At 41.6% G+C, this 21,853-nt stretch overlaps 1 protein-coding gene, 1 long non-coding RNA gene and 2 other non-coding genes across 7 annotated transcripts; 3 read left to right on the forward strand and 1 right to left on the reverse strand.

The window, feature by feature from the left end:
• Positions 1-1,694: 1,694 nt before the first annotated feature.
• LOC129816518 (guanylate-binding protein 1-like) lies at positions 1,695-20,472 on the reverse strand. Of its 4 annotated transcripts, XM_055871088.1 has the most exons (12): positions 20,319-20,472; positions 19,155-19,288; positions 10,775-10,974; positions 10,477-10,604; positions 10,221-10,330; positions 9,557-9,768; positions 8,818-9,060; positions 6,417-6,697; positions 6,092-6,304; positions 5,756-5,858; positions 2,787-2,911; positions 1,695-2,628 (listed from the first exon to the last, which is right to left on the reverse strand). In XM_055871088.1, the coding sequence occupies exons 3-12, from the start codon at positions 10,944-10,946 to the stop codon at positions 2,146-2,148; spliced, it is 2,070 nt and encodes a 689-aa protein (XP_055727063.1). In that variant the 5' UTR covers positions 10,947-10,974; positions 19,155-19,288; positions 20,319-20,472; the 3' UTR covers positions 1,695-2,145. The 4 variants fall into 4 exon arrangements, with proteins under 4 accessions (XP_055727063.1, XP_055727062.1, XP_055727061.1 ...); XM_055871087.1 differs by lacking the exons at positions 19,155-19,288; positions 20,319-20,472 and adding an exon at positions 11,285-11,717; XM_055871086.1 differs by lacking the exons at positions 19,155-19,288; positions 20,319-20,472 and adding an exon at positions 11,285-11,717 and having other exon boundaries at positions 10,775-10,998.
• On the forward strand, positions 11,865-18,325 carry LOC129816520 (uncharacterized). Its single transcript, XR_008753566.1, has 3 exons — positions 11,865-11,952; positions 14,418-14,623; positions 15,195-18,325. It is a non-coding gene; the product is annotated as an uncharacterized LOC129816520 (long non-coding RNA).
• Positions 20,473-20,728: 256 nt separating the features above from the next.
• trnal-caa (transfer RNA leucine (anticodon CAA)) lies at positions 20,729-20,837 on the forward strand. The gene is made up of 2 exons: positions 20,729-20,766; positions 20,792-20,837. It is a non-coding gene; the product is annotated as a tRNA-Leu (tRNA).
• Positions 20,838-21,744: 907 nt separating this feature from the next.
• trnal-caa (transfer RNA leucine (anticodon CAA)) lies at positions 21,745-21,853 on the forward strand. The gene is made up of 2 exons: positions 21,745-21,782; positions 21,808-21,853. It is a non-coding gene; the product is annotated as a tRNA-Leu (tRNA).

Here is a 21,853-nt window from a genome sequence, read left to right on the forward strand (position 1 = left end):
AGGACCAGAACATCCAATCAATCAGAATAAAACTAATTACAACACAGTCAAAACAAAACTACATTGCTTATTGGGAAACACAAGCACAAAGCAAAATGCAGTGCTATCTGGCCCTAAATCGACAGTACACCGTGGCTAACTATTTAACCTTGGTTACTGATCAAAACCTTTAAAAAAACTTGACAAAGTACAAGCTCAGTGAGCACAATCTTACCATTGAGAAGGGTAGACACAGATCTGCATTTCCTGACAAAATGTAAAAAATATAAAACAATTAGAGAGTGTCATTTCCCCAAATTTGAAACCCTCATTCAAAGTTTCAAATACCTCTCTGATGAGGATAGACTACTACCCATCCTGTTGGGGGAGGACGCAGGGAGCTGTGGTTTGGCAGCACACTACATTGCTGCCTGCCATAAGATGAGGGACAGTGTCTGACAGACCAATCAACCTGCACATTTCCTCTACTGTATGCTTATTGTTATTGTTCAATGTATGGTTATTTTGACCCTTGGTTATTGTTACTGTTGTCCTGTTGACAATTTTTATTATTATTTTAATATTGTAAATATCCAAAGTAAGCTTTGGCAATATGTACATTGTTACGTCATGCCAATAAAGCAAAGTGAATTGAGAGAAAGAGAGAGAATGACAGAGAGAGAGATAATGACAGAGAGAGAAAGAGAGAGATAATGACAGAGAGAGAGAGATAATGAGAGAGAGAGAGAGAGAGAGTGTAACTTACCGAAGGAGAGCAGGACCTGTTTGTTGAGTTGTTGGCCAATAGCATACTCCAAGGTCAAGCTGGTTGACAAAACCACATCCATTATTATCATATTTCCCAGGATGCTCTATTGCAGTTAGATTTCTTAAAAATAGTTTGTTTCCATATCTGTTTTTGCATGTACATTGATTTATTAATATATTAATTAATTTTATGCTACACAAAGATAAATAACATACTTTTTTCTAAACTAATCCAATCTGTAAATTGGATTTATTGCACCGTTACTGAAATTGTTGTTCCCGATTAGCTGGTTTAGGTAGTCTCAATTATTCATTTTTCTAATCCTGACAGTCATTCTAAATGTAAATTGTGGGTGAATTAAAGTCCATGGTCCAAAACACAGTAAAGGCTGGTCACCAGGAAACCACATCTAAGGCTGGCCACCAGAGAAAACACAACAAAGGCTGGTCACTAGACTATGTTGGTCTATGCTATTTTTTTCAGCAGGTTACAGTACAGTATATTGGTTTATCAAAGTAAGGTGGATAACACCTTGGTCCTGCTTTCTGACATTCCCCTCAGGTCTTGATGTGCGTGGGGTGTCCAAGCAGCAGACTAATGAAGATCAGTAGTTTATATGAAAATCATTCCTGCATGTATCGTCCTGGCCCTAAAGCTGATCTGGGTACTGATCATCTGAGTAGAGATGTGTTCATATCATTCCATAATTACAGTTCCTCTTGTTTTCCTGCTGTTGATGTACTCATGTTTGTATTTGATTACATTTATATGAGGTGACTGAAAGACAGGATGTCTCTTTTTCATGTGAATGTTTGTGCTTATGTTTCCATGTAGAGATTCAACTGGTGGTGTTCAGTTCATCAGTTCTCCCCATTGATCAATATCTCCATTTAAACAGGTTTAGCATCATCCTTAACCCTATCAGAGAAAATGTGAAGTTATCGAATAGAGATGAAGCAAGGTTTATTCAAACAACAATCACAAAACATGATAATGGCCATCCCTTAATGAAGTGAAAAGCGCATTGAAGATGAGCAGTTCCATTCTAGCCTTATGTGTAGTATAGAACAACACATTTGACCTCGACAAGTTCAGCAAGCTCAATTATTTTACCCTACATCCATGAACAAAACACAAATCTTAACTCTCCAATTTTAAGATTAATCTATAACTTAAATATGACGTAATATTATCAGAATGAGAAATCAGTGGTTATAAACTGAGGAACTGACGTGTGTGAAGTCACAGCTGGTTTGGCCCCATTGTACCATTGTTGCACAGCAGTCTTTCTGTTGCACTATTTCCTAGTAGTTTTACTGGGCTCTTGTGGTTAATGATGAGACTGGAGAAAGGGGTGGGTGCTGATCTGGACCATTGACAAATCTCTGGTGAATCCTTTAGACCTCTGAGCCAGGGCTTTTGCCAGTTGTACCTGTGTTGACTTTGGGCAGAGTTGTGTCTTTAGAGTTGCCAACTGCTCCTGTTTTGAGTTTGGGCGTGGCCATCTTGTCTTGCTCGAGTGTCATGCGCTCCTTATCAGGGATATTGCCAACCGCACCTGATTTGAGATTGAATCTGACCTGCTCCTTGAACACAATCGCCTTGCATTGCTCACAGGCTTTCTTATAGTTAAAGTAGTGACCTAAGCCATTGCTGACACTCTCCATGACACCCTGTGCTATGGCTCTGAAGTTACGAGACTGCTCTTCCTTCTCCTTGCACTTGGCCTCCTCCTCTCTCAGGCTCTGTATCTCCTCCTTCATGGCTGCCTCTTTCTCTGTGAAGCCCTTAGCCATCAGCTTTTCCTGCTCATGGAGCTTGCTATCTAGCGCTCTCTCCAACTCCTGTTGCTTCTCCTTCGCCTCCTGGACCATCTTAGCCTAGAATCACAAAGGGACAACATAACAAGCAAGCTGCATCTTCTCAAAGACTACTGTGCTTACCTTCCTCAATTACTACAATCTATCTGTGGTTATAGTTAAAAATATATAATTTTATGAGACATGATATACTATAGGTTCCCAGTGTCCATACATACCTCTAGCTGACAGATTCCCTCCTGATGACTCCTCTCCCTCTCCTGGATCAGTTTCTCTAACTGGTGCTGTTTCTCTGCCTCCATCTTCACTGCCTGTTCAGCCAGGGCTCTCTTCTCTTGCTCCTCTGTGTCAGAAAAGACAGTAGCCAATGGCTATTTCTCATGTGCAAACTGATTGATTCCTGGTCTGAAAACCATTTCAACACCAAAATGTGGCCCAGTATCTGAGATAAAAGTAAGAGGATTGATGTCTTTCATTTTTGCATTGTTGTTTTCCTTTGTTTTTCTCTTTTGTTAATTTTGTTGGTGGCTTGGGGGGGTGACTCCTTGGATGGTTAAGAGGCATCTGTCGGGAAAATGTGGGGGGATCTTGGAGGGTTAGCGGTTGGGAGCTTGGGCCAGTGGCCGATAGGTGGCTGGTTCAGGTCCCCATTTTGACTTGGTGGAAGACCTGTCGACGTGCCCTTGGGCGGTGCTTGGACCCTGGTTGATATTGTGGGTCACTGTGGATGGGAGTCTGTTAGATGACTGAATGTAATGCAAATGTTGAGCGGCTTCACTGCAGGTAGATTGTATGTTCAATAAAAATATATAATAACAAAAAGAGGTGCGTCAGGCCACAAAGGCATAAATGGTGTTTTCCAGATGCGAGTCAGTAACAGACTACTACTACTTACATTAACACTAAAAGATTCAAAGTGGATTCAAAACAATTTATTTATAAACTGAAATGCATTTTATATACAACTTCAAATGATAATATCCAAATTAATCATATTTTGCTTCAATAGACAACGTTCTCAAAGAATATAATACCATAAAAAGAAGACTGAACAAAAATAGAAACGCAACATGTAAAGTGTTGGTCCCATATTTCACAAGCTGAAATAAAATCTCAGAAATTTTCCATACACATAAAAAGCTTCTTTCTCTCAATTTCTTGGCACAAATTTGTTACATCCCTGTTAGTGAGCATTTCTCCTTTGCCAAGATAATCCATCCACCTGACAGGTGCGGCATATCAAGAAGCTGATTAAACAGCATGATCATTACAGAGATGCACCTTGTGCTGGGAACAATAAAAGGCCACTCAAATGAGCAGTTGTCACACAACACAATGCCATAGATGTCTGAAGTCGAGGGAGCATGCAATTGGCATGCTGATTGCAGGAATGTCCACCAGAGCTGTTGCCAGAGAATTGAAAGTTCATTTCAGTATGTCTAACCGGCCTCAACACCGCAGACCACATGTAACCACACCAGCCCAGGACCTCCACATCCACTTTCTGCACAAACTGTCTCAGGGAAGCTCATCTGCATGCTCGTCGTCCTCAACAGTGTATTGACCTGACTGCAGTTTGGCCACCTTCAATGACCACTGGCATGCTGGAGAAGTGTGCTCTTCACGGATGAATCACAGTTTCAACTGTACAGGGCAGATGGCAGACAGCATGTAGGGTGTCGTGTTGGCGAGCGGTTTGCCGACGTCAACATTGTGAACAGAGTGCCCCATGGTGGCGGTGGGGTTATGGTGTGGGCCAGCATAAGCAACGGACAACAAACACAATTGCATTTTATCGATGGCAAGTTGAATGCACAGAGAAACTGTGACGAGATCCTGAGGCCCATTGTCCTACAATTCATCCGCGGCCATCACCTCATGTTTGAGCATGATAATGCACGGCCCAATGTCGCAAGGATCTGTACACAATTTTTGGAAGTTGAAAATGTCCCAGTTCTGGGATGTTCTGGATCGACATCGTGTCAACGAGCATAACAATTCCACAATCAATGGTCTGATCAACTCTATGCAAAGATGCGTTGTGCTGCATGAGGCAAATGGTGGTCACACCAAATATTGACTGGTTTTCTGGTCCACATCCTACCTTTTTTTTAAGGTATCTGTGACCAACAGATGCATATCTGCATTCCCAGTCATGTTAAATCCATAGATTAGGGCCTAATGAATTTATTTCAGTTGATTGATTTCCATAAGTGTAATTCAGTAAAATCTTTGAAATTGTTGCGTTTATATTTTTGTTCAGTGTATATTATGATTGCAGAAAAGTCTTAGTTATAGTCTAGAAATGTTTTTATTAAAGCTTCTAATTTAAGCGCTATACTAGTACAGTGATAATTTCACCAAAATCTGTAAATACATATACTGTATGAGAAAAATAATACATCGCTCTTGCATATAAAGCTTATACTGATACTAAGCATGGCTATCAACTTGACTTTTCACTTCACATTGCTAGATAAAGCTAACAAATGTGTACATGCTCAGGTAATACACAATGTTTCTACTTCATAAAAGCTCCCCTCATGAGCTTATATTGAAAGAAAGTGTTGGCAGCGTCCAATCCAAATCGAAGAACAGGTATGACTGTAGACTCAAGGAAACCACCTCCTTCCTTCTCAGGTGTGTTGCTCTTCTTGAACTCCTCTATCTCCTGTCTCATTAAGTCAGCCTTCTCCTTGTGGCCCTTCTCCAGCAGATCCTTCTGCTCCTGCATTTTGCACTCCAAGGCCCTGTGGAAGTCCCGTTCCTGTAGCTTCATCTCCTCCTTCATCTTCTCTTCCATCTGCTTCAACTTCTCGTCTTTGCTTCTGCGATCGTCCTCCATGGTGCGCTCCATCTCCAACCGTTTCTCTTCAGCAGCCTTCTTCTCCTGCTCCAGCACAGCTGATCTCTCCTTCTCCTCTGCATGGTCCAAAGGAAGAGTTGAGGTAGGAAAACACTCTACCTTCTGGACTACTCATATTCTCTCTCATATGGAGTCAACAGACAGCCCCTGATCTTTTCCATGTTCTGGAGTAGGCCATAACTTTTAGATTACTCTTTCAAACATCCCAGATCTATGTTGACTTTGTGCAAGATTATCACCAATTGATTGTGAGAAGTCACTCCAACCAGAAACCTGAATGGACCCAGATAATAACATCCCAATGGTATATTTTGGACTTACCGTGGATCTTTTTCTCATTTTCGGTCAATTTTTTGTCAGCTTGTAGGATGGAATTCTTCTCTAGACTCTTCTCCCTCAGGAACTGCTCAAGAATCTCCTCAGCCTGCAGAAAATACCCCAAAGGCCACATGATATATCATTGGTTGATGGCAATCTGTTTCTGGTATGATGCTGCAGATGGAAGCTATTGTGCATCATAACAGTAACAGAGGTTGATAGAAACAGCAATCCATCTACGAAATTGAAACTAAGTGGATCGGCCTGAAAGTTGAGAACAGCTACAGTGTTTAATATGGATTTTTTGATGAATGTTTCAGCCCTAGAAAGGATTCTTACCCTAACTCCTTTATCAGGCTTGGCCCGGTACTGTGCCACCATGTTGTCATGGTGACTGCAGTAAAGCTCATATCCTCCAGGTGTGGTGTAGATCCCCTCCTTAATCTTCTGGGCCATCGGAGCAGACAGCTTCTCCAGAAGGGCTGCACACTTCTTCTCTGAGGCATCCTCGTTCTGAATGAGAAGGACAGCGTAGTGCTTTGCAATGGCCCCCTGCAGGAGTCAAGACTGTTTTAGGGAAGCATTTGTAAAAAATGGTCCTTGACAGAGTTAAGAACTAAGGCATTGTTTGTACCAGGCACAGATCTGAAATGATGACCCTTACCGCCAACGCTTTCAAGAAATCCCCATTTTGGTCTTTGAAGGATCGTTTCATGAAAGCCTGCGTGGCCTGGTGGTCTGAGCGGAGGTGATGAGCTGAAATCTGACCCATGTCCACAGGGAATAAGGCCTTCACCTCCTCCATGCCCCTCTGGTATACTACCTGGCCCTCATCCACAGCAGCCTGGTTCTCAATTTGAGCCATGGCCAGCACCGCATTCTCCAGACAGGGCACAGAGCCTTTGGCTATGGTCTCCACATAGGTGTTAACCAAGTGGCCGAGCACTGCAATCAGATAGAGGCGGGAAGAAAATTATAAGTGTATACATTTGGTGGTACAATAACTTAGGCTACATTGTTTTTATTACACCTTTATTTAACCAGGTAGGCTAGTTGAGAACAAGTTCTCATTTACAACTGCGACCTGGCCAAGATAAAGCAAAGCAGTGCGACACAAACAACAACACAGAGTTACACATGGAATAAACAAGCGTACAGTCAATAACACAATAGAAAAAAAAGAAAGTCTATATACAATGTGTGCAAATGGCATGAGGAGGTAAGGCAATAAATAGGTCATAGTAGCGAAGTAATTACAATTTAGCAAATTAACACTGGAGTGATAGATGTGCAGATGATGATGTGCAAGTAGAAATACTGGTGTGCAAGAGCAGAAAACAATATGGGGATGAGGTAGGTAGATTGGATGGGCTGTTTACAGATGGGCTATGTACAGCTGCAGCGATCGGTTAGCTGCTCAGATAGCTGATGTTTAAAGCTAGTGAGGGAAATATAAGTCTCCAGCTTTAGCAATTTTTGCAATTTGTTCCAGTCATTGGCAGCAGAGAACCGGAAGGAAAGGCGGCCAAAGCAAGTGTTGGCTTTGGGGATGACCAGTGAGATATACCTGCTGGAGTGCGTTCTACGAGTGGGTGTTTTTATCGTGACCAGTGAGCTGAGATAACGCAGAGCTTTACCTAGCAAAGACTTATAGATGACCTGAAGCCAGTGGGTCTGGCGACGAATATGTAGCGAGGGCCAGCCGACGAGAGCATACAGGTCGCGGTGGTGGGCGGTATATGGGGCTTTGGTGACAAAACGGATGGTACTGTGATACACTCCATCCAATTTGCTAAGTAGAGTGTTGGAGGCTATTTTATAGATGACATTGCCGAAGTCGAGGATCGGTAGGATAGTCAGTTTTAAGAGGGTATGTTTGGCGGCGTGAGTGAAGGAGGCTTAGTTGCGAAATAGGAAGCCGATTCTAGATTTCATTTTGGATTGGAGATGTGTAATATGAGTCTGGAAGGAGAGTTTACAGTCTAGCCAGACACCTAGGTATTTGTAGTTGTCCACATATTCTAAGTCAGAACCGTCCAGAGTAGTGATGCTAGTCGGGCAGGCGGGTGCGGGCAGCGAACGGTTGAAAAGCATGCATTTAGTTTTACTAGCTTTTAAGAGCAGTTGGAGTCCATGGAAGGAGTGTTGTATGGCATTGAAGCTCGTTTGGAGTTTGTTAACACAATGTCCAAAGAAGGGCCAGATGTATACAGAATGGTGTCGTCTGCGTAGAGGTGGATCAGGGAATCACCCGCAACAAGAGCGACATCGTTGATATATACAGAGAAAAGAGTCGGCCCGAGAATTGAACCCTGTGGTATCCCCATAGAGACTGCCAGAGGTTCGGATAACAGGCCCTCCGATTTGACACACTGAACTCTGTCTGAGAAGTAAGCGAGGCAGTAATTTGAGAAACCAAGGCTGTTGAGTCTGCTGATAAGACAGAGTCGAAAGCTTTGGCCAGGTCAATGAATACGGCTGCACAGTAGTCTTTTATCAATGGCGGTTATGATATCGTTTAGTACCTTGAGCATGGCTGAGGTGCACCTGTGACCAGCTCGGAAACCGGACTGCACAGCGGAGAAGGTACAGTGGGATTCGAAATGGTCAGTGATCAGTTTATTAACTTGGCTTTCAAAGACTTTAGAAAGGCAGGGCAAGATGGATATAGGTCTGTAACAGTTTGGGTCTAGAGTGTCACCCCCTTTGAAGAGGAGGATGACCGCGGCAGCTTTCCAATCTTTAGGGATCTCGGACAATACGAGAGGTTGAACAGACTGGTAATAGGGGTTGCAACAATGACGGCGGATCATTTTAGAAAGAGAGGGTCCAGATTGTCTAGCCCAGCTGATTTGTACGGGTCCAGGTTTTGCAGCTCTTTCAGAACATCTGCTGTCTGGATTTGGGTGAAGGAGAAGCTGGGGAAGCTTGGGCAAGTAGCTGCGGGGGGTGCGGAGCTGTTGGCCGGGGTTGGGGTAGCCAGGAGGAAAGCATGGCCAGCCATAGAGAAATGCTTATTGAAACATTCAATGCCTCTGTGCAGAATCTGCTGATATTTGACTTACTTCTCCCGGTTACGTTGTGGCCCCCTTTGACAGTTTTTGTACGGCTCTCTTGGAAAATGAAGCGGCAGAAAGTATCTGCAACCTTTCGGAAGCTTCCACACAGGCCAGCCTCGTCCATGGAATCCAGGTGGGGCATGTTGGCAGGAGTTGTAGGGGTGGGGAATACAAAGCACTTGCGCGAGGGGAAGTAGTTCCTGATGCACTCTCGTGGGAGGTTGTACATCAGATTCTTTTTACCCCCACCTGAATGATAGTCAGCATTCACCATTACAGTTGACATTACTCTATTTTTAGGGCTGGTTTCCCAGACACAGATTAGTCCTTGTCCTGGACACAAAGTGTGTTCAGTGGAGAATCTCGTCTGGAGGCCTAATCTGTGTCTGGGAGACCGGCCCTTAGTTCACCATCCAAACACACAATCATTAACAGACACACATATACAGAGATATGCTTAAATTAACATGAGGCAGAAGACTTTATGACCAATAAACAAACTGGATAAAATAATTATGTCACTTGATTTATGAGTCTGTTTGATTATGAGTCTAATCCTACAATACATTTGCATAGGAATGATTTTAGAACGTGTAATTTAGCAAGTGTCAGAGCAAATATCAATCTTCTTGTTTTTCAACCTCTGTTCTTGTGAGAATGATTGTTCCAATTGTATAAATGTTCTTGGGGAGCACTATTCTAGAGACATTGTGCACAGTTGATCATTGGGGTGGTGGCTAGTCACCTTTTCTGAGCTCCAGGGAATGCTCCAGATACTCATCTTCGGTGACGTTTCTGCCGTCGATCTCGAGTAGTAGAGTGAAATCTCTGATGGCCCACACAAAATTCGGAAAGAACTGCACAAACTGGGCGTCCCCTCCTTCCTCGTCATCGTGAGAGGATGAAGCTGCACTGGAAGAATTCACCTTGATCCGCTCTGTCAGCTCACTCACATATCTATAGGGCCGGTTGAGGATTGACTGATAAAAGCTACCAAAGTTCAAAAAATACTGTGTGTCTGCATTGACATGTGCCTGCTACGGTTATACAAGGACTTGCTATTCAACAGTTATAGCATACAAGTCATTTCAGTTTCATTTTGAATGAACTGTGTCCACATGCACTGAGTAACCCCTAAGGGAATGGATATAACAAAGCACAGTGTATTGAACATTCTGCAAACACATAATTAACGCTGTCAGTAACACAATATATTGCTCCAAGTCTATAAGGACATTTTGCTCAGCATCCAATAGATATACAAACATACAGCACTTTCACTTTCAATATGAGAGGGAGTTCCAAGAAATGGCCCGGTTGGGGGAAATATCCCCTGTCCTGTTAAAGTCAACAGGAGAGGAAACAGGAGAGGTTTGCCATGGGGAAATAGATATTGGTTTAAAGGATACTGGAGGTTCTCCACGGCTTGATTGTCGATGGTCCCTCGACTGTTGTAGACCAGAGTACTGCTTAACAGAATGGCCAAGGAGAAGATCCAGGCATCATTCTTAGAATCTCCCTGAAACAAGTATGACAACAGCAACATGCTTATTGGTGATCTGGCTAAATGTAATGAAATTATTTAAAATATATGTGTGTTTAGATATTTGTTCACTGTGCTGGATTACTAATGTGAATTTGAAAGACTGAACGTTGACCTCTCACCTTCTCCACGTCCCCCAGCCCCTCTGTATCCAGCAGCACCAGGGTGTGGTCTCTTTTTTCAGGGTGAGGCACACACCACATCCAGATTCCTTTAGTCTTGGATTGGATGGTGGCTCCCAGGGCAAAACCTAAATCAATATTTCAAAGACCATTTTAAGAAAAAAAGTATGTAATACAATTTATTTCTAAACCAGTGTACAGATGAAAATAAACATTTAATTGGGCATTGACTATTGATGTACAGCTGATGATCAAACCAGTCTGTACATTTGAATTTGTTTCTCAGCATCAGTCTCACCTTTTCTCTTTCCAGCCAGCTTGTTCATGAGGTAGGACTTGCCGGTGCGGTACAGCCCGACCACCGACACCACTACGACTTTCTGGTTCAGTCCCATCAGGTACTTGATGGCACCAGGGACTACACGAAGCTCCCCGTCGGCGTTTTCGACCAGACACATTGGGGAATCCATGGTCAAGTAGCTTCACAGGATGATTAGCCTACAGCTCCCAGAAATAGTCAATCTATCATAAAAGTATTAATTAAATATAGTTCAAGTGAATTATTTATATAAGTTCATTATCGATTCCTTCTATAAATTAAGCTCACAATGTGAATATAGTCTAGGACTACTGCATAGGCTATGCAAATACATTATTAAAAAGATCTGCACCATGAAACAGTTTAGCCATATGCATGCAACATTTAGTTGAATTATTGTCCAATGTCAGCTTCAATTTCATTATGAAATTCGTCTGCAAAAATGTAATAGTTTCCTGCTATGGTACAGCATTCGTCGGTCCTACTTACATAGACGACTCCTCCAAAAATCCTCTCTAAACCAACTGAGGTTAATCGCAGAGGTACAATGTCCTGCTGGCTATATATTTGCTGCGAAACAGAAAGTGAAAGTTGCCTAGGCTATATTTTTGTTCACTTATTTTAACCAGTCCAATACGAGATTGACCTGACGCAAACTACTTTGTAATTGATCAACAAAATCTTTCAAAATGTCGGAAGGAAATGCAATAGAAATAGCCAATTATCGAGCTATTGTTCAACTAGGAATAATTCACGTGGTAGTCGGAACTAGAAACTGGAGAGAAGAAAATACACGGAGCTCTAAAATCTCCGACTTCAGTCGGAGTGAGATTGATTTCCATCTCGGAATTCCAAATCGGGAAATCGGGCCTCTTTCTAGAGTTCCCACTTTCCGACATGACGATAACTGAAGTCATGACATGATTTGACCTCGTTTTTTTACCGAGTTCCCAGTTGTCTTGAACGCACCATTATATACGTCCGATTCAACCAGTTAGGAAGTCTGACATTTCGGAATGTCCTAGTTCCCACTAGCACGTGATCGCGGCATTTAATGAATCACCGCGCAGAGCAGGGACTTTTATAAATCACCTATTTCTTTTACTATCCTAACGCTGACCACAGGCTGAATAATAACCCACTTCAGCGTTGCCGAGGTAAACTCCCTTGCACTGCTTACATTTAGGATTATTTTTTACATATTGATTTGCAAGTTGACTGGTTATATGAAAAATACTTGATCCATCCTTAATAATGTAGGCGTTTGCGGTTCATTAATTGATTAGATAACCAGAAAAAAATCTTCTGACATAGGCTATATCTGCCACATGATTTAGCCTATGGTAGAAACAGTATGTGAACTTTTCTGTAGTCTACATGCTGGACATAAAATGTATGACAACGTACTGTATTGAGACTGAATTAGAGGGTGATGCCTCTGGAATTTATACACTGATTGAGTAGGTAAAGTTATGGAGATTGTACTCCTATTAGAGAGACGGTGAGAAAGACAGTTCCTCAGTTTAGGGTTATTTAATGTTGATTGGAGGTTAAATGTTTGCAATTCTGTGACATGTCACTCAGCTTTGATTTATCCAATTAACTATCCATTTATCCATACAAGATGTGGTCTGGAAATAATAAACATGAATACAATGGCATCAATACTAAGGCGGCACATTCATTTAGCAATAACAGAACAAGATCTACAGCTTTCATCTGTTGTAATAATCCAATGACTGTAACGAAATTACAAGTAGCTAGCAACATCAGACAAACCATCTAACAATGACAGGTGAAAATGTAGCTAACAATTTTAGATAGCTACCATAAAAAAATAGACACAATTGATCAGTTTGGCCTGGCGGGCAGCTCTAGGAAGAGTTTTGGTGGTTCCAAACTTCTTCCATTTAAGAATGATGGAGGCCACTGTGTTCTTGGGGACCTTCAGTGCTGGAGCATTTTTTTGGTACCCTTCCCCAGATCTGTGCCTCGACACAATCCTGTCTCTGAGCTCTATGGACAATTCCTTTGACCTCATTGCTTAGTTTTTGCTCGGACATGCACTGTCAACTGTAGGACCTTATATAGACAGGCGTGTGCCTTTCCAAATCATGTCCAATCAATTGAATTTACCACAGATGGACTCCAAGTTGTAAAAACATCTCAAGGATGATCAATGGAAACAGATGCACCTGAGTTCAATTTCTAGTATCATAGCAAGGGTTCTGAATACTTGTGTAAATAAGGTATTTCACGTATTTTTAATAGATTTGCTAAAATGTCTAAATCTTGTTTTCACTTTGTTATTATGGGGTAATTGTGTGTAGATTGCTGAGCATTTAAAAAATATATATTTTAGAATAAGGCTGTAACGTAACAATGTAGAAAAAGTAAAGAGGTCTGAATACTTTCCGAAGGAACTGTATATAGAGACTTTACAGTTGGCACTATGTATTCGGACAGGTAGCATTCTCCTGGCATCCGCCACACCCAGATTTGTCTGTCAGACTGCCAGATGAGGGAGTGTGATTCATCACTCCAGAGAACGCGTTTCCACTGATCCAGAATCCAATGGCGGCGAGCTTTACACCACTCCAGCCGACGCTTGGCATTGCACATTGTGATCTTAGGCTTGTGTGTGGCTGCTCGGCCATGGAAACCCATTTCATGAAGCTCCCGACTAACTGTTCTTGTGCTGACATTGATTCTAGAGGGAGTTTGGAACTCTGTTGTGAGTATTGCAACCGAGAACATATGATTTTTTACGCGCTTCAGCACTTGCCGGTAACATTCTGTGAGCTTGTGTGGCCTACCACTTTGCGGCTGAGCCATTGTTGTTCCTAGACGTTTCCACTTCACAATAACAGCACTTACATTTGACCGAGCCAGCTTTAGCAGGGCGGAAATTTGACGAAGTGACTTGTTGGAAAGATGGCATCCGATGACTGTGCCATGTTGAAAGTCACTGAGCTCTTCAGTAAGGCCATTCTACTGCCAATGTTTGTCTATGGAGATTGCATGGCTGTGTGCTCGATTTGATACGCCTATCAGAATTGGGTGTAGCTGAAATAGCCGAATCCATACCCGCACCCCACCTGCCGACCCCTTGCGCCCTCATAGTTTGGGAACCACTGCTGTAGGTTACATCCCAGTAAACACAGACCAACACCGATGTCTTGAATCAATCATAGACGTCTGTTTGGTTCAGACATCGTCCAGTCTGGACCGGCCTTGATTTGGTCGAAAAATAGATGGTATTTTCAACTTTCATTCAGAACCGAAAAATGACCCAATTTTTAAAAACTATTTTAGATGTATTTTCAACGTCTTTGTGCTTTCTGGGACTATTCTAGCTTTGTGGGGTATAGGAGAGGGAATTTATTTTGTCTGGTGTAGGGCGACAGAACGGCCAGGACCGGGCCTGAATTTATTATAATTTTTTTGTCACTGTCCACCCAATCTGTTGATAAGTCTTGATTCACTCATTATCACCTGTTCCTGTGCCTCCTTTATCACATTACATTTAATTGCAATAAAACGTCTGTAGGGACTGTGACACACACACACACTACGATACCCAGTTAAAAGTTATTGTGTGTCCTTGCAATCGTTTCTATAGGACAGCATCATGGCAGGCCAGAGAGTATCCATGAAGGAACCAGTATGTCTGATTAGAGAACGACAGTGATGGGAAGCTGCGTGTTGTCCGCAGTGCACTGGACATCCTGGACCAGATTGACCAGCATGTGGTAGTGGTGTCGGTGGTCGGGCTGTAATGCACCGGCAAGTCCTACCTCATGAACAAGCTGGCTGGAAAGAGGAAAGGTGAACCACTCAAGCATTTTTTTATCTATGGTCCAAAGTCCGAACAATGTACATAACAATATGCATGACCGCACTGTTATATGGTTAAGGAATGATTATGTATAAGATAATTATTTCTCATAAAGATAGGGTAATAGAAATGTGAAACAGAATGTGTTAACTTATGTACTGCATTTGTCATTGAGTTAGAGACAGATATGCTGCACCAAAGTACAGATTTGTCCTGTTCTGACCACATTAGGATTTGATGTTTTTTTCTCTCCAAAATTGGAAATTCGACACACCCTGTTATTGCATTGTGGAAACTACAGTTTCTCTTTGTTTTACACCATAACGTACAAACAGAGCTGTCTGGTTTTGTTCCGACCACATTTGTTCTAAGTGGGTTGTGTAGATCAGGGTGTCGTTTTGCACTGGCTGCTAGTTTCACTTTCAGTTTGTCAGTATGATATACAGTATAACTAGACAAAAAGGTTCATCTGAAAACCAGCAGCCTTGAGTAAACACTTTACATCCTGCTGCCTCTTTACAGATTCCATCCTAAGAACTGTTTTTATCCTCTGTCCTCAAGGTTTTGCCCTGGGAGCCACCATCCAGTCCAAAACTAAGGGCATCTGGATGTGGTGTGTGCCTCACCCTGAAAAAAGAGACCACACCCTGGTGCTGCTGGATACAGAGGGTCTGGGGGATGTGGAGAAGGTGGGAGGTCAAAGTTCACTCTCTGTCAAAAACCTTTTATGGCTCAGATTGTTTAGATGACAGAATGTAACATTGCTATGGGTAAAATACCATGTTATCTCAATAAACTGTGTCTAGTACAGATAGCTGATTTCATCATCTGTATATAATGTCTGACTTATAAAGGTATGATGTATACCCATTGATTCTAAAGAGTATAACAAATAAATAAGTACCCATGAGCTTAGGTCAACTGTCATACCCCATCAGAACCCAAAATATAAGCTTGTTTTACTCCAATGTTATACAGAACCTGTTAAAATGTTATCACTCCCGTATTTAAGCAAAGTTGAGCAAAGCACTTCAGCGGTGAGGTCAGCGTTGACTGCTGCGCCAGTCACTGCATCTTATGGCTTTAATTTGGAGGGGGGAGAAGATGAGGAAGTTAGTGTTTCAAATGAGGTCTTACAAGGTCGGTTGAAAAACTCCCAGACTTTGCAAAACCTTGGTTATGGTAGATCATTTAGAATCTGAGAAACGTGATGAATTGGTAGCTCTTATTAGAAACTACCCTGTTTTGTTTTCTGACACTCCATCGCAAACCCACTTAATTGAGCATGATATAGACATCGGAGATGCTACGCCTATCAAACAGATTTTATCGTGTATCTGAGGAGAAGAGATTGAAACTGGAAACAGAGGTGCAGTAAATGTTGGACAATGGTATTGTGGAGCCATGTTCAAATTGGGCTTCACCCTGTCTTTTGGTCAAAAAGTCTGATTCCACTTTCAGACCTTGCACTGATTATAGAAAAGTTAACAATGTTACTATAGCAGACCTTTACCCTCTTCCTAGGATGGAGGACTGTATTGATCAAGTTGGGTCAGCAAAGTATGTTAGCAAATTTGATCTTTTAAAGGGATATTGGCAAGTACCCCTTACCAAATGAGCTTGCGAGATTGCTGCCTTTATAACTCCATCTGGTTTGTTCTCTTACACAGTGATGCCTTTCGGCTTGCAGAATGCTCCAGCCACCTTCCAGAGGCTAATGAATTGGGTGGTCTCAGGTCTGGAAGGGTGTGCCGTGTATTTGGACGACGTGGTCGTCTACTCAGACTCCTGGGAGGAGCATGTTTGGAGAGTGCAAGCCCTGTTCGAAAGACTGGTGTGGGCCAGGTTGACTATTAATTTGGCAAAATGTGAGTTTGCCAAAGCTACAGTCACATGCCTTGGCAAGGTTGTTGGTCAGGGATTTGTCTGTCCCGTGGAAGCCAAGGTCCAGGCTGTGAAGCAGTTCCCACAGCCCTCCACAAAGAAAGAACTGATGTGCTTCCTGGGAATGGTGGGGTACTACAGTGCTTTCTGTAAACTTTTCGGTAGTAGTGTCTCCACTGACCAATCTGTTGAAGGCCAGGGCTGAATTTATCTGATCCACCCAGTGTCAAGAGACATTTGATGCAGTTAAGGCTATTTTGTGTTTGGAACCTGTGTTGGCAGCACCAAATTTTGGGAAACCTTTCAAATTGCAGGTAGATGCCAGTCAAATCGGTGCTGAGGCTGTGCTTCTCCAGGAGAATGATGACAATGTTGAGTGTCCAGTCAAGTTTCTTCTCCCGGAAATGTAATAAGTATCAGCAAAATTATTCTGTAATTGAAAAGGAGGCTTTAGGTTTCATTTGGGCTTTACAGCACTTCGAGGTCTGTTGGTTCTGGTTTGACCCCTTTAACTGTGTTCACTGACCACAACCCACTTATTTTTCTGAGGTTCCTGCAAAATCCCAACCAGCGCCTGATGCGTTGGGCTTTGTTCTTGCAACCATTCAACTTTGATATTAAACACATTAGTGGTAGGGATAATATCATTGCTGTTGCTCTGTCCCGTGCTCCTTTAACCTAGTTTGTATCTTTTCTCTGCTGACCCCTACGGGCTGTCTGTGCCTCTTTCCTCTTAAATTGCTCCCCAGGTACCAGGGCTGCCGAGTTTGAGGGGCGGACAGCTGGGGGACACAGGGCTACTGCTAGGAGGCGGGACTGGTATCCTTTTTCTTTTTGGGGAAATTTGGATTGTTTTGAATATATTGGAGAAATTTGGGTTGAGGGTGGGACCCTCATTTTTAAGGGGGGTATCACGGCCCCTCTGCTTTGCAGGGGCGGTTCCTCCTGCAGGCAGAGGAGGGTCGTTAGTGATTGGAGCCACCTGGGCTCAGGGTATTTAAACTTGCTTCACTAATCACTTCTCTCTCTCTGCTCCTCCAGGTATGATCCTGTTTTGTTTGTTCAGTTTTCATTCAGTCATATTTACACTCACAGATTCACGCATCCCTGCACTTTACATGCACCCTACATTATGATACTTCCACACCTATTCCTTTTTCTTTGTTTAAAGTTAATAGTTTTGGTTTAGAATAAATAACCTTTTTAATTGGCCTCTACCTGTTGTTTGTGTCCCCTCAGCCTGTGACAAAAATATGAGCTGGCCTGTGACTATGTATGTATACAGTGCATTCGGAAAGTATTCAGACCCCTTCCCTTTTCCACATTTTTATGTTACAGCATTATTCTAAAATGGAATATATATACTTTTTTGCAGCCACATGCTAGACCTCATGTGGCTGGAGTGTGTCAGCAGTTCCTGCAAGAGGAAGGCATTGATGCTATGGACTGGCCCGCCCGTTCCCCAGACCTGAATCCAATTGAGCACATCTGGGACATCATGTCTCGCTCCATCCACCAACGCCACGTTGCACAACAGACTGTCCAGGAGTTGGCGGATGCTTTAGTCCAGGTCTGGGAGGAGATGCCTCAGGAGACCATCCGCCACCTCATCAGGAGCATGCCCAGGCGTTGTAGGGAGGTCATACAGGCACGCGGAGGCCACACACACTACTGAGCCTCATTTTGACTTGTTTTAAGGACATTACATCAAAGTTGGATCAGCCTGTAGTGTGGTTTTCCACTTTAATTTTGAGTGTGATTCCAAATCCAGACCTCCATGGGTTGATAAATTTGATTTCCATTGATAATTTCTGTGTGATTTTGTTGTCAGCACATTCAACTATATAAAGAAAAAAGTATTTAATAAGAATATTTCATTCATTCAGATCTAGGATGTGTTATTTTAGTGTTCCCTTTATTTTTTTGAACAGTGTATATAAACAGTAGAGTTATTTATCTAACAAACCGGAGGCATAAAACATATGACTTGCAGGAACTATCAAAACAGACTGCATTCTGCAGACTATCTGATCTATATATCAACTTCCACCCAACTGGGCATAGATCCTTATCATGGAAACTTTAGCTAATCTGTGCAGCACGTAGCTCAGGATGACCCCAATGAACAAGCCACAAATTGAAGGACCTGTTCACACTCCACTCAATGGCTCTTCATCCCTCACCAGGCAGTCACTGGGCATGAATAGATGTGTGTGGTGTTTGTTTAGTGTGCAGACCTCCTCTGCCCGTCCCTTGTTACGACACACTAGGTGGACCGTCCCACCTGTAGAGCAATAAAACCCATAAGAACCCAATGTTAACCGCACAACCCTATATCAAAAACTGTGTAAACTATAATTACCTCAAAGCACCTCTTCCACCTGAGGGGGAATCAAACACTATATTGTCCCTCGTGGTTGGTATGTCAGTCTGTATGTCTATGTTTACATAAACCTTTATGAGACCTCACTTTGAGGTTTGGTGCCATCTGGACTAAGACTGTAAAGGAATCTTAAGGTGGACTGTATAGACATCCTGTATGGTGAAATGGTACCACACATTTATGATGGAAAACATCTATTCACTCACTGTTGTATGAATTTATCCAACTCTAGGGCAATGTTGCCTATACAGTACCTATTTTGGCTATTTTATGGGCAGTAGCTTTTCCAACGCCGCTGTTGGCCCCAGTGATCACAAAAGATCTGCCACTCAGGTTCACATCCAGGTCCCCAGGATTAAAATGTTTAGCTGCTGCTTCATATCTGCTTCTGTAGAATACAAGAACAACACATCTCAACAAGGTCCTTGGCGTTATGGGGATTATGGAACAGAGATAGATTATTGTTGGATACGAAATTAGCCAAAGATTATGCAAAGCACAGAGCACACACCCACCACTACCATGAAGAAAACAATACAGTTCTCTTGAGGTAGTCGACATAGTAATTGCATGACTGCTATTAAAATAAACTGTATCTTTGCTAACATCAATCTGAAAGCACAGATGGGCAGTATTTCTGTTACATGTATTTTAAATATCGATTTCAATTTCTTCTGAGTATTTAATCATTTGTATAACACTGGGTAGAACTACACTACAATGTATTTTGTAACAAGATACTTTCGAGAGCTGTAATTTGTATTTTCAAAATACAAAACACTGTTATATACCATTTTCTTTATATTGGTTCAAAATTTTGTGGCCCACTTTCACTCTACATTCATATCAGAAGTATGATGGCACTATAGTATGAAAAGAGTGTCTGCTAAATGAACTAGATATGAATATGTAAAAATGAACAATTTCAAAGCATGCTGTGTATTATTCAAATGAGCTCTGACCGAAACAAGGCAAATAATAATACCCAATGTGCTTTGCAGTTCATTTTGGTATGTACATTTTCATATATACATTTTGGTAATTTACCAAACACTGACTTACAGTCAATGCATTCCACTAAGGTAGATAAACAACAACATATCACATAGCAAGTGAAAAGTTTCTGGAACCGTTACTCAGAACATTGTTGCTGTTCGACCAGCTACTTCGAAAAGTTTTTTAAATTACAATCTACATGTATTTTTATTAAATACATTACAAAATGCATGTATTTTAACTAAATACATTACAAAATACATGTATTTCTTAGTTCATCTTTGTCATTTTTGTGATTGTAATTTTTGCCCATCCCTGTCTGTAAATTAGTCTCTGTGAAGACATGAGTGTCAGTCAGAACCTCTACAATTCCAACTTTCGATTTATGCGCAATAGGCCTTCTACCAAATACATATACTCACTTAATTAGGGTATTCTTGAAGTCCTCTAACGAGCCAAACGGCATTTCCTTAAAATGACATCTTTAGGTAGATAGCTATTAGCTACGTTTGATTTTAGTGGAGTTAAGCTAGTGTAACATTTCATAACGACACTAGAAAAGATACGCCTCTTTTTACAATAACAATGAATGACTCGTCGTCCAATTGGTGGTGAAAACACACGGTCACGTGGTGCAACACGACTCTCTTTACCTTGCTAAACGACTGCTAAAAATGACAAATGTGTTCATATTGGTAAGTGTTTGGTTTATAGTAAAGTAAACTCAGTAGCGAAACTAACTACCCGAATAGTTAACATCATCAACAAGCCTATAAAATGAGCACTGCTATGTGTATCTTTATAAATGGTGTTGCTTCCTTACTTTTCAGTTGTCAGGATGGCCGAGTGGTCTAAGGCGCCAGACTCAAGGTTATACCTTCCATAGTAATGGGGTTTCTGGTCTCCGAATGGAGGCGTGGGTTCAAATCCCACTTCTGACATACTTTTTTGTGGGTAGATGAAATTAGTAAAAATAGCAACAACGAAAAATGTATCACAACCCTTCAGAGCAAAGCAACGCCGGTAAAGTGCCATATCTTGTATAATGTTCAGCCACTGACAATGCATAGCCATAAATCCTACATTTCACAAGAAAAGTTATGTATAATTTCCTAATTTCCATTGAGCAAATTGTTAACGCTAGCTGTGAGATGTTTGCACTATTCAATTCAATTCAATTGACTTTATTGACATGGCAAGTTCGTTATTACTTACATTGTCAAAGTATACATATCGAAAAATAAAAATCAAATATATATGTATATATATACAAAATATATATATATTTATATATAAATAAATGGTGGGACCAACAGCAATAATAACATTAGTAGTGGACATGGGGTTACCATTAACAACAACTACAACAACAATATTAATCAGAACAACAATAAATTAAAGCAACAGTAGTAGACCAGTGTCAATATGACTTGAGAAGACATATGACCTGGTATGAAAGACAAAACAAAACTAAGCTAAATGGGAAATATTATCAACATTACTTTGCATTTTTCACTGGCTGTCCCTCAGGTTGTGGCAGGAGGACACATATTTGGCTGCCAAAACTGCACATTTTGGCTTTTCACCCAATAAATATTTGATTTTTTCTTCATCTTTTATAGTTTCAAATTCTTTCTTTGCACTATCAACAGTAACGTTATCTAGCTATTTCCTAACAAAATGCGAACTAGCTAGATTTGCTAACAAAATGGAAATTGCCAACTAACGATATTATACATTTCACGATATCATATATTTTTTATTATGAATTAATTGAAAATTATGGTACCTAGCTACATACCCGATCATATGAAGAAATCCTCTTTTTTGTCACCACTAAACAGAGTTGTCAGGATGGCCGAGCGGTCTAAGGCGCCAGACTCAAGGTGAAAATCCTTCCTGGAAAGGGCATTCTGGTCTCCGAATGGAGGCGTGGGTTCGAATCCCACTTCTGACA

This window comes from Salvelinus fontinalis, chromosome 19 (assembly GCF_029448725.1).
Source record: "Salvelinus fontinalis isolate EN_2023a chromosome 19, ASM2944872v1, whole genome shotgun sequence".
Lineage (NCBI taxonomy): Eukaryota > Metazoa > Chordata > Actinopteri > Salmoniformes > Salmonidae > Salvelinus > Salvelinus fontinalis.